The 15,550-nt window shown below is 36.4% G+C and overlaps 2 protein-coding genes across 3 annotated transcripts; one reads left to right on the top strand and one right to left on the bottom strand.

Moving 5' to 3' along the window:
• The first annotated feature begins 1,049 nt into the window (after positions 1-1,049).
• LOC137722920 (endoribonuclease Dicer homolog 2) lies at positions 1,050-10,590 on the top strand. Of its 2 annotated transcripts, none has more exons than XM_068462044.1 (23): positions 1,050-1,190; positions 1,529-1,627; positions 1,798-1,975; positions 2,066-2,179; positions 2,686-2,820; positions 3,037-3,121; positions 3,227-3,291; positions 3,714-3,854; positions 4,130-4,258; positions 4,339-4,468; positions 4,568-4,667; positions 4,945-5,140; positions 5,227-5,387; positions 5,598-5,816; positions 5,913-6,124; positions 6,221-6,495; positions 6,588-7,021; positions 7,186-7,289; positions 7,689-7,885; positions 8,502-8,711; positions 9,074-9,484; positions 9,812-10,090; positions 10,205-10,590. In XM_068462044.1, the coding sequence occupies exons 2-23, from the start codon at positions 1,569-1,571 to the stop codon at positions 10,562-10,564; spliced, it is 4,194 nt and encodes a 1,397-aa protein (XP_068318145.1). In that variant the 5' UTR covers positions 1,050-1,190; positions 1,529-1,568; the 3' UTR covers positions 10,565-10,590. The 2 variants fall into 2 exon arrangements, with proteins under 2 accessions (XP_068318145.1, XP_068318144.1); XM_068462043.1 differs by having other exon boundaries at positions 1,055-1,368.
• A 141-nt stretch (positions 10,591-10,731) lies between these two features.
• Positions 10,732-14,538, bottom strand: LOC137722921 (uncharacterized). The gene is made up of 12 exons (XM_068462045.1): positions 14,413-14,538; positions 14,242-14,297; positions 14,120-14,153; positions 13,560-13,658; positions 13,333-13,481; positions 13,107-13,145; positions 12,828-12,920; positions 12,355-12,453; positions 11,880-11,981; positions 11,363-11,446; positions 11,191-11,256; positions 10,732-11,075 (listed from the first exon to the last, which is right to left on the bottom strand). The coding sequence occupies exons 1-12, from the start codon at positions 14,492-14,494 to the stop codon at positions 10,989-10,991; spliced, it is 990 nt and encodes a 329-aa protein (XP_068318146.1). The 5' UTR covers positions 14,495-14,538; the 3' UTR covers positions 10,732-10,988.
• Positions 14,539-15,550: the final 1,012 nt, after the last annotated feature.

Below are 15,550 nucleotides of genomic sequence, written 5' to 3'. Positions count from 1 at the left end.
TACATAGGGAGGGTAAAATAATAATTGTGTATCTTTTGAGAAAATGACAATCATATTCCAATTTTTCTTATTTTATCCTCACTTTTGATGCACAATATTTACATAAAGAGGGTAAAATGGTAATTATGTAATATTAAAAAAAATATATATTAAGAAAAATATGCCCTTATTAAGAGATCCTATCATCAATGTCTCATACTCTTTTTTTTAAAATTTTAAAAACTAATCACACTCCTTAATTAAAAACAAAAAAGAAAATGAAATTGTTCACACACAAAGTGTGTGCTCATCTTCTAGTATTTTATAAGAAAAAGGAAAATAAGATCTATTAGTTTACGTTTATGCAATTATAATGAATTAGGGACTCTAGATTTCAAATTTAATAATAGAAGAATTATATTTTTCTTTAAAATTTATATAAAACGTTGAATTGGAAAATAGAAAAATGTTGAATTGGAAAATAGAAAAATGACTTAGATAAAGGTGAAAGCACTTGCCATCTAATACCATGGTTTAGTGGTATTCGATTTTAAGTTCGATTATCGTCTAAAATGAATTTGAACCATATTATTATAACTCGTTCACTATGAGTGTAAATAATATCTTTTGTTAAAAAAAAAAATGCGTTCATCGCTCGTCCACTATAAGTGTAAATAATATATTTTGTTAAAAAAAGAAAAAGAAAAAGTACGTTCATCGCTCGTCCACTATAAGTGTAAATAATATTTTTTGTTAAAAAAAAAAAAAAAGTGCGTTCATCTGACGTGTATAGTACAGGCTACGCCTACAGCCCAGTAAATAATGACTCACCCCACGCACATCACCCTTTTCACCAAAATTCCCCATGTACGGTACTCACGGGTCTCGGTCCTCAAAGTTGAATCCGGATCAAAGGTTTCAGTGATTCGTAAATTGTGTGTATCTATCTTACAACAGTAATTAACAAAAATTAATTACAAAATGTACAATTAACGAACAGAATTAATAACATCCTCGTCAAAAAGGATCAGGAGAGAGGATCCCGTTGGCTCAAATTTTGTTTACCGATGAAAGAAAGAAGGAATGAAAGAAGAAAACCCAACGACCCACAAAGAAAGTTAGAGAATAGCCTTCCAAGTTTAGTTTTCGACTCTCTCTCTACTAATAATTTGATGAGAACCGAAAACTTCCTGGGCAAGTTCTTTAAAAAGGTGACCGAGACCGACTCACTCACTCTACGTATAAATTCAATTCAGTTCTCAAGTAAGTAATCCACATTCACAAACACACTCTTGGAATCCTGGAATCCTGGAATCCATTCCTTTCCTCCCTCCTCCCTTGGGCTCTGCCCACGGGAAGTTGTTAGAATTCGATCCATCACTTACTCTTGTAAGTTGCTAACTCAATCACATTGCTCACTCTTTCTTTCTCTGCAATTTTAATTCTCGCTTTGTTTGCTTTTCACTTTTCGATTTCTTAACGAATCAATGCTTTTGTTTTTGTTCTTGTTCTTGTCTCTTTTTTTCAAATTTTTTTATTTATGAAACAGTGAAGCTATATCGCGGGGAAAAGCTGCAAAACCAGCTGCCATGGAGATCGACGGAGCCCAATCACCCACTGACCCTGATCCTCTCCCATTCGCCAGAAGGTCTTGTCTTATTTTTATTTTTCTTTTGCTCTTTTTAAATGTTAAAATTTCATTCACATCAAACGGTGATTGCGATTGATTTTTCGGTTGGCGTTGTTGTAAAAGAAGGAAATTTGTTCAAATATGAAGGCTTGGTGAACCTGTCTGTTATGTTTCGTGATTGTTTGCAGTTACCAGCTAGAAGCATTAGAGGCAGCAATTAAGAAGAACACCATAGTGTTCTTGGAGACTGGCTCTGGAAAGACTCTGATTGCCATTATGCTTCTCCGCAGCTACGCTTATTTGCTCCGCAAGCCTTCTCCTTTCATTGCCGTCTTCTTGGTTCCTAAAGTTGTCTTGGTCAAACAAGTATGCACCTACTAACTCACTCTATATAACTAGTTTTACCACTTGCATATCTCAACTCTATGAGATTCTTGCTGTGTCTTTTAATACTAGCAAGCTGAAGCTGTGAAAATGCACACCGACTTGAAAGTGGGTATGTATTGGGGAGACATGGGAGTCGACTTCTGGGATGCGGATATGTGGAAGCAACAATTAGAACAATATGAGGTAGGAGTTTTTTGTTTGTCTTTTTAATACACAATGCTTTAATCTGCTTCATTTATTTTATTCATTTTGGATTTTAATTTCAAACTTCATACCTGTGACCTCTTGATTTGTTTCATGTTTTTGTGTTGTTCCCAAATTTTATGTCATTGAAAACTGTTTCATGACCAAAGGCATCTGATTATTCTAAATGCACTATGGCGGTAAAATAAAAAAAATAAAAAATAAAAATAAAAAACTTCTATTGCACAAGTGGCAAGAACATGTTTTGTAAATTCTCAAAGTGTCTGATTAAAAAAAAAACACAATGACCGTTTATGTGGAGCAATTGGTAAGCAAGCCTCCCAAATCTTCAAGATACATGTAAATGCATCAGCACTAATAGTTTTCTATTTTGCACCTGTCAAACGTGTGTTTTTTAGTCTCATCACTCAGGAGTAAACAATTGTGTGATATTCGTTAACGGATGAAAAACAAGTGTTCTTTAACTTTCAGCTTTATAATTACAGGTGCTTGTGATGACTCCTGCAATATTGCTTAGTAATTTGAGGCATAGCTTCTTCAAACTAAGCATGATAAAGGTTTTAATTTTTGATGAGTGCCATCATGCCAGGGGTAACCACGACTATGCTTGCATAATGAAGGTGAGCCGTTTATCATTAGGTATTTGTTCATTGCCAAAATAATTACAGCGTCTTCAAAGGAAACCTGCTTGAGAGTTGATTAATTGTTTAATATTAGTTCTGTGGTCACTAAACTTGGCAGACTATTTCTGTACATTATTTGTGTGGCTTCTTCATCATGAGATTGTTGTAATAAAAAGGCTTGCTGTAATACTTGAAGGATTGTCTGATGTGCAGGACTTCTTTCATCGTGAGCTACATTCCGGTGAATCTGAACTTCCAAGAATATTTGGAATGACTGCTTCCCCCATAAAATCAAAAGGTAATGCCTTACAAAATAATTTATCATATCATTTATTGCAATATCCAATGCTTGTCCTTTTATTCTGTTTAATTTTATCCATGTATAACTTTTCTTTTGATATAGGTGGAAATTCAGAGTCATCGTATTGGAAAATAATTGATGAACTTGAGACCCTGATGAATTCAAAGGTCGATTCTGTTTATTTCAGGAAAACCTCTCTTTTTTAGCTCCCCCACTTCTCCATCCCTTTCTTGGTGTCGTATTTCTGTGTGATAATTGTTCTTTAAAGCTTTTGGGAACAATGGTAGACTGACAGAAGTTTAAATTTTACAAGCGTGAGGAGTGTTTGTCTAGATGTGTAGAGAACACATGCATGTTTTAACCATGTCATTGTTAGAGAATTCTGTTATAATTAGTTGTATTATCATGGTTCTCTGTAGACATTTTCTTGTTCTTTCTTCAGTTTTTCTCATACAAGAATATCTACTTTTCATTGTGAATTATTTTCCAATATTTTATCTTTTAACTGTGAGTTTAATATATCATTTGCTTTAACATTCTTTAAATTTACTAACCCTTTGCTTCCCCTGCTTCGTCTTGGTGGTTCAAGGTGTATACATGTGCTAGTGAATCCGTGCTTGCTGAGTTTATACCACATTCAACTACAAAGTTCAAATATTACAGGCATGACGAGATTCCATGTGGCTTGGTTGCAAATATAATAACCCAGTTGAATGCTTTGAAAGAAAAGGTATGCATCAAATTTTTTTATGATAAGATGTTGGCATTGAAAAATTTGTTTTTATGGGGAAGTAATTTTGCACCGTCCTCTGTAATTTAAAACTTGAATGGACATTTATGCTGCATTTCCTCTCTTCTGTTTCCTAGGAGGTGGAGTGTTATGTGCCTAATGTTTGTCTCTTTGCGATTTTGTTAAAGGGTGTATTTTTTTTTTTCAAATTTGAAAGGCAGTATAATGTTTGTCTGACAGACTACGGTACTAATTATTGGTCTATTTCTTCTCAGCATGAACTGTCACTAGAAAGTTTGGATCTCAGTCAATCTACATCACAATCCATAATCAATAAGATGAAGAAATTATATTCAGCTTTAACATTTTGTTTGGAAGAGCTTGGTGTTTGGCTGGCTTTAAAGGTATTAAGCAATTTCCCTGGCTCTGTTCTAGTTGTCACTGAAATGAGTGACAGACTAATGGATTTGCATTTGAGGAACAGGCTGCTTCGTTCTTTTCCCAGAAAGAAAATGAATTGTTTTCATGGGGGAAACTGGATGTGTTGGGCGAGAATATTGTGAGAAACTTCAGTTCTGAAGCTTACCAGGCGTTTGCATCTTTTGTACCATCTGGTATGTCTATTGTTCATCTGGCTACTTGTGTAGAATTTGATCTGTAATTGATGCTTACATTATTTCCGTCTTTCCTTTTCTTTTACACCTTTCATTCAGATCGAAAGTGGACTATTGCGAATGACGTTACATACGATTTGGATAAGGGGCTTCTGACTTCAAAAGTTGTCTGTCTCATCCAATTGCTTCACGAATACAGGTTGACTTGACGTGAATGACCTTTTATGTTTTTGAATATATGTAGAATGGTTTTGAATCTCTTAAGATTCGTTCTTTTAAGATCAAGATGTCCTTTGGAATGCACTGTTCCTTTTTTTGGTAAATCAATTGCCACATACTCTCAAATTCACGTAAACATATATATATATATATTATACATTATATATTATATAGTATACAGTTGAATATGGTACGTTTTCTGCTACTCAGTTAAACATTAGATGTACTGACTTTTTTTTATTACAATTAAAACCCAGGGGCTTAAAGGATTTGAGATGTATAGTTTTTGTTGAAAGGGTCATAGCAGCTGTTGTCATCGAATCATTATTTAGTACATTTTTGCCTAAACTCAATGACTGGAAGACAAAGTACATTGCGGGAAATAACAGTGCGGTGCAATTCCAAACCAGAAAAAGGCAGAACGAAATTGTTGAAGAATTCCGTAAGGGCATGGTATGCTTACTTTTGTCCTTTCTGAATCACAATACCTTGTCACTTACCAATTTCCATGTTTGATTTGGAAAATGTATATGTTTCAGGTGAATATCATTGTTGCAACATCGATTCTTGAAGAGGGGTTAGATGTTCAAAGCTGTAATTTGGTCATTAGATTTGATCCTTCCTCCACTGTTTCTAGCTTCATACAGTCTAAAGGTCGTGCAAGGATGCAAAACTCTGATTATGTGTTAATGTTGAAAAGGTAATTGTTCAGTCTGTCTGAAATTAATCTCTTCCCTAATTTTTCTATAGATGTATTTGTTGCCCTAATGAAACTTGACCATAATTTTGTTTGTGCAAGAAAATTCATATTCTACTCTCTCCTTTAGTGAATTCATATTTAGTTTGACTGTTTAGGCCAATTCTTCTAGGATCAGTTCCTAGTACTATGGCTAATTATTTTTGTCTGCAGTGGTGATTCCAGTACACATTCTCGAGTACAAAATTATCTTGCTAGTGGAGCTATAATGAGAAAGGAGTCCTTACGCCATTCTTCTCTTCCCTGCACACCTTTGGAAATTGATTTGCAGGATGATGACTTTTATCGTGTTGAAAGTACTGGAGCAAGCTTGAGCCTTGCTTCCTCTATTGGATTGGTGTACTTCTATTGCTCAAGGCTCCCTTCTGATGGGTTAGTTTAGTGAAACACTCTGTAATTAGTGCTGCTATGTACTCTATTAATTGATTTTTCTGATGATTTATTTTTATTTTTTAATTTATTTTTCAGATATTTTAAACCTGCTCCAAGATGGGATAAGGAGACTTGCACTTTGCATCTTCCCAAGAGCTGTCCAATACCTGATGTTCATGTAAAAGGAGATGTTAAAATTTTGAAGCAACTTGCATGCTTTGAAGCTTGCAAGGAACTTCACAAAATTGGTGCCTTAACGGATAATCTTGTTCCAGATATTGTTGAGGAAGAAGGCACACAAGAGCTTGGTAACTTCTCTAACCTTTACTTGCCCATCCTTAGCTTCTAATATCGTTTTGAACTTTAGTATGTTTTTTAACAAATTCTAATTGGGCTGTGTGCAGGGTCGGAACCGTATGATGATGTACAGTGCAGCTATGTTCCAATTGAATTAGTCAAGCCCTTTTGCTCAAATGATCCTAGTATATTGTATCATTGCTACTTAATTGAGCTGAATCAGAATTTTGAATATGATATTCCAGTTCATAATATTGTACTTGGTATGAGGTGTGAGCTTGATTGCGATATTGCAAATATGCATTTTGACTTGGAAGTCGGCAGAGGTAGTTTAACAGTAAACTTTAAATATGTTGGAGAAATTCATCTACATTCAGAACAGGTATTGTTTTGATTTCTCTACTGCTCTTTTAGTATTATATGATGCATGAGATTAACTGACGTGTTATCATGTTCATATGACTTTATTTGTAGGTACTTCTGTGTAGAAGGTTCCAAATCACAATTTTTCGAATTCTAATAGATCACAATTTGAATAAGCTGGGAAAAGTTTTAGATGGACTTTGTTCGGGAGGAAATGTTGGGATTGATTATCTTTTACTCCCGGGGACCAGAATACATCAGGAAGCTGTGATCATTGATTGGAGATGTGTTACATCTGTGTTATTTGCATCTGAAGAATATTCCAAGGATCATGTAAATTGTTCAACGCATAACGGTTGTTCCCGTTTGGTACATACCAAACAGGGTTTGGTTTGTACATGCATGATCCAGAATTCTTTGGTTTGTACCCCTCATAATGGTACCATATATTGCATCACTGGTTTGTTGAGTAACTTGAATGGAAACTCACTTCTTAAGCTCAGGGATGGCAGAGCTCTTACGTATAAGAAATACTACGAAGAAAAGTATGTGCTTTTGTTGTATCCTTGTGAATTTGTTGCCATTGATGAGCTTGTGTATCCAAGAACTTAAATGATGCATGCAACAAGAAAAGAACATGATGAACTACGTGTGCTAACATTGTATCCCAGCCATTTATGAGTAACTCAAAATGTTTCTCTTATTGTAGACACAAGATCAACATGTATTTTGATCGACAATTGCTACTGAAAGGGAGACGAATTTTCCAGGTGCAAAATTATCTACAAAGGTGCAGACAACAGAAAGAAAAAGGTCAGATATTCTAATTTTTTTACTCTCATGTCGATAGCCATGCTAAGTGTATGATGAGATTTGCAGGAAAATGACATGCATGCTTTTCTTTATTGCTTTGAAAATCAGTGGATTTTGCATAAAAAACTTACAATGCCTATTTTGATTAAGTTCTATAATAACGAGCAATATTTTTTGATCGTATAAAGAGCACAATGTTGTTGCAATGTTGCATAACATTTCATGTATGAAACCAAAAGGAATATATGGGGCAATTCATATCGGTTTTTCATAAGAATGAGTTAAAGTTGGAAATTTTTTTGATAGTATCAGTGTTGAGATTTTGTCCATTGGATCCCATTCTTGTTTTCATGCTTATTTCTTGTTGAGTAATAAACTTAACGTGTTTTTTCTTTGCAGAATCGAGTCATACATCTGTTGAATTGCCGCCTGAATTTTGTTCTATAATTATGTCACCTATATCAATCAGCAGTGTATATTCATACTCATTTGTTCCTTCAATCATGCATCAACTTGAGGCTTTACTTATTGCTGCCAGCTTGAAAAGGATTGTTTTGGATCATTGCACACAAAATGTTATCATTCCAACCGTTAAGGTATTATACTAATTTGTTTTGAGGGGGAAAATACTATATTGTTTGTGACTTTTCTCTAATTTGATGAATTTGTTGGTCTGCTAGATTGTTTTCCCTTTCACTTCTGGCTTAGTGTTTTCTTGACATAAGCGACTTAGTGTTTTTTTGAAATAAGTGAACTTGATCATTGCTTGTGGCTCTGCAATTAATTTGGTAAAGGCGTGAGTAAATTTATAAACTGATATGTTCTTGGTGGCTGTATGACTCATATGTTTTCATAGTATTGACATGGAACGAGTATAATGGAGCAAAGTTTGAGTAAAACATCTGGATGGTAGAATGTCTATCAGGAAACTTGTGTAGTCTTTGCAAATACATGTAGTATTGGTACTTTTTCACTTGAATATGGCACACAGTTGGACTCGGAGCTTCTTTTGTAATTTAATTTTAATTTTAATTTTACTGCACAATTTTTCAATAAAGTTGTGGTAATGTGGTCCGTAACTATAATTTTTGTTTTATTTATAGCTTTGTTAGTCAGTTCTCACCTGGGAGTTTATCGTTGTACTATTGATATATTTGGTTTCATTGTGGTTCTGAACATTACATGTTGGTGCTATCTGATATCTATACGTAGGTCTTGGAAGCTATTACAACAAAAAAATGTCAAGAGAATTACCATTTGGAATCCTTGGAGGCTCTTGGAGATTCATTTCTTAAATATGCTGCTAGTCAGCAACTTTTCAAAACATATCAGAACAATCATGAAGGCCTTCTTAGTTTAAAGAAGGAGAAGATAATTTCCAATGCTGCCCTTTGCAGGCTTGGATGTGACCACAAACTTCCGGTAATATTTCTCTATTCTGCTGCTGTTAGTATTTTCCATCATTTTATTTCCGTTAGTTGTGCTGAAAGGATGCATAAAGTATTACCAGGATATATAAATAAATCAATTCTATGTTGAGAATGAGTCCCACATTGATGAGAGGAGGGACCTTGCATGGGCTTATAAGAGATCGGGCTACTCTCCATATTGCCAATTGGTTTTATGGTGGAACCCCAACTTTCTTCATTCTACAGCTCCAGATACTAAAACCCTCATTGTGCTGTTTCAAGTTTCCTTCGTGACATCAAATTCATTTTTTTCCTGTTTTTTGATAAATCACTTGCTGTATTTATGACTTGTTTGCCATTCGTTTGATGTTGTAGGGCTTTATTCGTAACGAGAGTTTTGACCCAAAAGAGTGGTTTATACCTGGAGATTATTCTGGAAGTTATTTACTATATGAGGAGTTGCTTTATGACGGAAGAAAGATCTACACTAGGGAAAGACGGAAGGTCAAAAGTAAGAGTGTTGCTGATGTGGTTGAAGCACTAATTGGTGCATTTCTTAGCACAGGTGGGGAAGTAGCTGCCATATATTTCATGAATTGGGTTGGTATAAAGGTGGATTTTGTCCATATACCATGCGAGAGGCACTTCCAACTGCAACCGGAGAAGCTTGTCAATGTCGGACATTTAGAGTCCTTACTGAACTACTCATTCCGTGATCCTTCTCTTCTTGTTGAGGCACTAACCCATGGTTCGTACATGCTTCCTGAAATTCCAGGATGTTATCAGGTACAGTGAAATTTATACATGGTATTACTATTTTGTAACTGAATGCCAACCTCCTCACGTGGGATATGCTCACACGATAACAGTGCATACTTTTACTTCGTTTCAACTTCTTTGAATCGTCTTTTCAATACTTCAATGCTACATTACATTACATGATAGTACTCTGCTGCATTTGACGGTGGTTTTCTGTGCTCAGCACTGCTTAAACAGTTTTTCCGAGTCTCCATAATGCATCTTATTTCATAGGTCACATGTTCCTTTACATGACCTGCAATCTTTCATCCTCTATCATCTGTTCTGCTCAACAGTATATTATTTCTTGTGCAGCGGCTGGAATTTCTCGGGGATGCTGTGTTAGATTATCTGATCACTATATATTTGTACAATGAGTATCCTGGGATGTCACCGGGAATCTTAACTGATATGAGGTCCGCCTCTGTGAACAACGACTGTTATGCTCGCTCTGCTATTAAGGCTGAGTTGTACAAGCACATTCTGCATGCTTCACACAAACTGCACAAAGATATAGTTTACACAATTGAAAACTTTGAGAGGTTATCTACGGAATCGACTTTTGGATGGGAATCTGAGACATCATTCCCCAAGGTTAGTCATCCGCCTATATATTTATATCTATGCATTAATGTATTCTACAGGAGAACTTTTTGCAACTCTCTGTCTGACATGATGGTCTTATATTTTTCCCCTTCTTGATGACAGGTACTTGGAGATGTTGTCGAGTCTCTAGCAGGGGCAATTTATGTTGATTCTGGATATGATAAGAAGATTGTCTTTCAAAGTATAAGTCCTCTCTTGCAGCCCTTGATTACTCCAGAGACGTTGAAGCTCCATCCTGTAAGAGAGTTGAACGAACATTGCCAGAAAATGCATTATGACATGAAGAAACCCGTGAAGACTTCCCACAACGGTGTGGCTGCCATTACAATAGAGGTCGAAGCTAATGGGTTCACGTACAAGCATACATCAACAGCTTCTAATAAGAAGACGGCATTGAAATTAGCCTGCAAGGAGGTTTTGAGGTCCTTGAAAGAAACTACACAGCTTGCAAGAAATTCATGAACAGTTGTACTGCTATAATAATGCGTTGGAGAACCAACAGTGTAGGCATGTCTAAAGTTATGGTATGTATCTTCTTAGAGGTACTATAACTTCTTAAAGGTGCAGTAGCGGCGCTGTAACTGGGCAAGAATTGGCGGATGGATTATATGTTATGGATCGGTCGTTGGTGAATTAATGCAATTGTTCTACTGCTTTGTGTTAAAATATTGACATACTCGATCTGTCCATCAGGGAATTCCTCAGAACCCTAAACCTAGTCAAAACCATAATGCATTTTTGATACTTTGGAAAGAAAAAAGATGTACAAGTAAAAATGAGTGTAGGTTTTCCGTCAACATGGTTTCGATGTAGCCCTTCCCATAGAAGGCACTGTCTCGTGGGTGCTAAATCAAATGCAACAAGATGGAGCTTCAGATCAAAAGATTCATGATGCCTTCTTTTTCCCAAACAGTAAGCTCAACGAGTAAGTGTTCCCCTTCCGTGCAGCTGCTTCAACTCGATTTCCACCAATCTAGGAATTGTATTAAACCAGCAACTCCATGTCAGTGTCAGAAATGCAGGCAACGGCCGAAAAGGAAAGGGCAAACTCATGCTAACCACAGATAAACCAGAGGTACAGAAATTACCTTGTCCATGAGCCAATAACCAATAGTTGGCATGTATTGCACCAAGTACATTACAGCCAGCACAGGCTACAATACAATCAATTACAAAATATGGATAAGCATAACTACGATAACATACATATTATCTTGGTAGTCAGACCTATACAATGGATGGCGATACTAATGTCAATACCTGGTAAGATATCCAAGCTTCTTTCAGACCATGGGTGGCAGCAACTATCGTCAACTCTGCACATCTTTCTGATGACACACGCTTCTGTTAAAACAGAAAAATAACACAAAAGGATTAAGAAACATTTCAATGCAAGAGGTTCAAATTATAACATGTCCCCAGCCCATTAACGCCCTCTCGAGTCAAAACGGGTTAAGTAGGCAGCACATAAGTAACGAATGAAAATAAATTAGATGTTTGGAGATAAACATACACAGCCAGAATGAATAACACATAGGGAGAAGGGGAAAAAAAGAATATATACATATACATATACATATATATAATCATCCTGGGAAATGATCCTGTGGAGAGTCATCCACTCAGGATGCCTCTGATTGCACTAAATAGAAGGTGTGAGTGTGGGTGGGGGTAGGGTGAGTTGGGGGTTCTCCGGCATGTTGTTACCCATACAGGGGGCAGGAGGACAATTTCATATAGACATAACAAGATCATGGTAAGGATAATAAGAGCTAACCTCACGAGAAGCTTTATTTTCAGAGCTTGCTGCTCCAGAAGCATTTGATGTTTCTATTGGCCCAGGGCAAACAATGGTCACCTGGATTCCTTTCTGACACAGCTGTACTCAAGAAAGATGAACTAGCACCATTTGGTAAATATAGCAAACAGATATTGGAGCTATATTAACAGTTTAATTTTGATAAGAATAATTTGAATAACGCATAAACACACCACTCCTCTTCGTGTCGTTAGTAAGTCTAGATACAATGGAGAACTTTGATTAGTGAGAATTGTAAAGATTTTCCACTCTTATTAGATATTTGCATCATTCTAAAGTTTCCTATCTTTACCATTCCATTTCTTTGTTCAAAATCCTAAACTACCAGTGCAGTGTGTACTGTCACAATTAGTCCATTGTACGGGACAAAGTATTAATGCCATTTAGCTCATGAGATATGAAATACATACAAGTCATAGAAATTCAATTTTACCTCAGAACGCAACGTGTGAAAGTACCCGTTTAATGCGTGTTTAGAGGCAGAGTACATGGCCTGACCTGGTGCCGGTGTCTTTCCCGCAGCACTGCTCATCTGCACATAGCAAACAAAAAAAAGATCTAATAAGGGTGAAGAACAAAAATGGAAAACAAGCACAAAATGAAGATAATAAGAGAATATGCCTGACAATTAACACCAACAAATAACTAAGTACCTAGTGTGCTTGAATGCATGACAAATCCTATTAACTTATGCCTAGGTAGTCAGCATAACTACAGTCTTGGACATTTGAGATAGTCATGTGCAGGATAAAAAGTATTGATCCATTAGGTTCTTTACTAATATCATGTCACACTGCATAAAGCTATTGTGTAAGTCCTGCTGAAACTAATTAAAATTTATCCAATATATCTTTTCACTGAAATGAGTGGGTATGGCAGAGAATTTTAACAATATTTTCAACTTACCACAACAAAATGTCCCTTCCCCCGCCTCAGCATGTAAGGTGCTAGCAACCGAGTAAGCGTTAGTGTCCCAAGAACATTGACATTGAATGTCTCCTACTTGCAAGAAAGAGTAAACAGGATCACTTTCATACATAAGCATTTTAAAAGTATAAAAAGGAAGGCAAGTAACAAAACTTGGCTCATTGATCCATAGGAGCCAGTAATTTTCTTAGAGATATATATATATATATATATATATATATATAGCATCAAATAAGCCAAGGACTCCACATATGATACCTTCAGACTCTCCTCAGTAACATCCAAAGCTGTAGTTTTCTGCCATAGGACAAAAAGAAAAGAGTTAATTAGTTTCTACTTCTCCTGTCATAAACACAAGTGCTCCAACATACGAGAATTATAAGTAGTTAAATTTCAAATTTTAAGTTTGCATTTATGTGTTTCAATTGATTGTCTCAATAACCAACAATGTCCCACACTCAGAAATTAGGAATTGCCCACTTACAGGACGCTCAACAGCTGCATTGTGGATCATATAATCAACACCAGCATTAAGAAAGAAGGACTCTGCTTTCTCTACAGCATCCTTGAGACGATCTTCACCAGATGCCAAATCCAATGGCAAAACCTTTACACCATCAGGTACATGTTTACCTGAGCATGCTAACCAAATTAAGAGAGAGGGGAGATATACTTAAAAAAGGAATGATAGCTACCCATAAAAGAACAGACCAGTCAGTTCTCTCTTGACACGCTCCAATTCAGCTTCATTACGTGCAGAAATAATGAGCTTAGCCCCCAATTTCGCAAGTTGCTTAGCAAGAATCTCCCCTTCACACAAACGTTACAGAGAGAAAAGTGAGAAAGTTTACGCATGGAAAATGACAATTGAGACGAAATTGAGGGGAACATTGGTTCAAAGTATTTGGGCAACTTTCACCAGATACAAACCACAACAAAGATAAAAGAATCCTCCTCATGAATGTATACGTAACAATTGCAGCAACATGATATGCACTATCCATTGGGAAGTAGGCAAATATACAGTTTTGTTGCTACAACAACTAAACTTATGTACGGAAACATTGTCCATGTACTTGATAACTGTCATCATTTACCATCCCTCAACGTCATTGTTGCCAGAATAATAGTAATGATACAAACGGTGGTGATAATAACAATGAAAAGTATGAAAATGGTGACAATAACAAAGACAAGTAACTGAGGCTTTACGAAAGCTAATAATCTGCAGAAAATTGAAGATAGAAAATCGAAGAAGAAGATTGAGATACCAATTCCGCGGCTAGCGCCAGTTATCCAAACAACCTGAAGAAATATGAGAATTACTGATTTGAAGAGAGAAATCAAAAGAAAAGAAACAAGCTTTTGATATTGATACGAAAAAATGGGTTACTTTATCTTCAATCTGGTCGCGCTTCGCACCGCCTTTGGACGTCAAAGTAAAATCCCCTGCAGCACACGCTTGTAAGAGCTCAGAAATTCACAGATATATGTTCCTTCATAATATTAATAAGTTGGGAAGACTGGAAATTGGGAAGAAGAAGGAAGAATAGTAATGCCATACCATCAGCTGTGGCAAATTTGATTGCTAAAAAAACAAACAGAAACAGAAAAACGAAGACCATCACCGCCACCACCATCGCCATCACTTTTCTTTCACCACCACTCCAGGCTCCAGCATCCGAGACTAGTAGATTGGTTGCTGCTGGCGGTAAATCGGGTTCGGTTCAGTTATACTACTGCTTAATTGTTCGGTTGCCTTTCCGGCCCAACCCAACTTTAATTTGGATCTGGATAGATTTTGGAGGGTAGTGTTTTTATTCGTGGATGAGCTCCAGCCCAGCACCGATTGACTGGCACCAAGTGAAGAAAACAGCCCGGCATGCAGGGAATGAGCTCCAGCCCGCAAAATTGATTGGCACCCAGCCTGTGCCAGTCAACAGCCCAGCCTAAAATGGACAGACCCAGAGGCCGGTCTGTTTCTTGACGCGTGCACAACACGCGGTGGAGATGGCGAGTAGCCGACAACGTCTGCAGGTAGTGGGGCCCGCGGTGCAGGGCAAGTGGACTGAGTCTATGAAAGGGCTACGTGGCCCTCCTCAGAGCTGTTGGATTTCCAACGGTAAAAAAAATTTAAATTTCACTTTTAAATTGGACCGTCTGATCACAGATCAACGGTCCACGTTTTTTTCACCAAAAATTAAAAAAAAAAAAAGGCCCAACAGTCAGAAATTTGACCGTTGGCTGTTGGATTTGATTATTTTTCAAATCCAACGGTCCAGATTAATTACAACATTAAAATTTATTAAAAATTAATTAAAAAATGTCAAAATTTTTTTAAAAAAATACAGAAAATTTTAAAAAAATTAATTTTTTTTTCTATAAATACCTAACCCTCATCTTCCACCTTACACCACATTTCAATATTTTCTACACTTTCTACATTTGAATATTTTGTACACTTTGAGAGAAAAAAATGAGTTCGTGGAAGCTCAGTGAAGATGTTACGTTGTGTGAATGTTGGGTTCGCACTACTCATGACCCGATTACGGGTAATGAGATGGATAAGTGAGAAATGTGGAGTAAAATTACGAAATCTTAGCGGAAATCTATTAAAAAAATAGTACATTCGGATAATGACACGTGGCGTGACAAGATTGGTTAAAAATCCTATCCGAAATTAAAACTTTTTTTTTTATTTT

This window comes from Pyrus communis, chromosome 17, assembly GCF_963583255.1.
Source record: "Pyrus communis chromosome 17, drPyrComm1.1, whole genome shotgun sequence".
NCBI lineage: Eukaryota > Viridiplantae > Streptophyta > Magnoliopsida > Rosales > Rosaceae > Pyrus > Pyrus communis.
The sequence above is the reverse complement of the archived record's forward strand: the minus strand, read 5'-3'. Positions and strand labels throughout refer to the sequence as shown.

What these genes read in the sequence shown, in the direction of transcription:
- LOC137722920 (XM_068462044.1), top strand. Translation starts at nt 1,569, where the DNA reads ATGGAGATCGACGGAGCCCAATCACCCACTGACCCTGATCCTCTCCCA. An exon ending in TCAAGGCTCCCTTCTGATGG is followed by an intron (nt 5,817 to 5,912) that starts GTTAGTTTAGTG and finishes TTTATTTTTCAG; the next exon opens with ATATTTTAAACCTGCTCCAA. An exon ending in TTCATCTACATTCAGAACAG is followed by an intron (nt 6,496 to 6,587) that starts GTATTGTTTTGA and finishes CTTTATTTGTAG; the next exon opens with GTACTTCTGTGTAGAAGGTT.
- LOC137722921 (XM_068462045.1), bottom strand. Translation starts at nt 14,494, where the DNA reads ATGGCGATGGTGGTGGCGGTGATGGTCTTCGTTTTTCTGTTTCTGTTT. An exon ending in GCGACCAGATTGAAGATAAA is followed by an intron (nt 14,154 to 14,241) that starts GTAACCCATTTT and finishes ATATTTCTTCAG; the next exon opens with GTTGTTTGGATAACTGGCGC. An exon ending in GGAAGGGACATTTTGTTGTG is followed by an intron (nt 12,454 to 12,827) that starts GTAAGTTGAAAA and finishes TGCTATGTGCAG; the next exon opens with ATGAGCAGTGCTGCGGGAAA.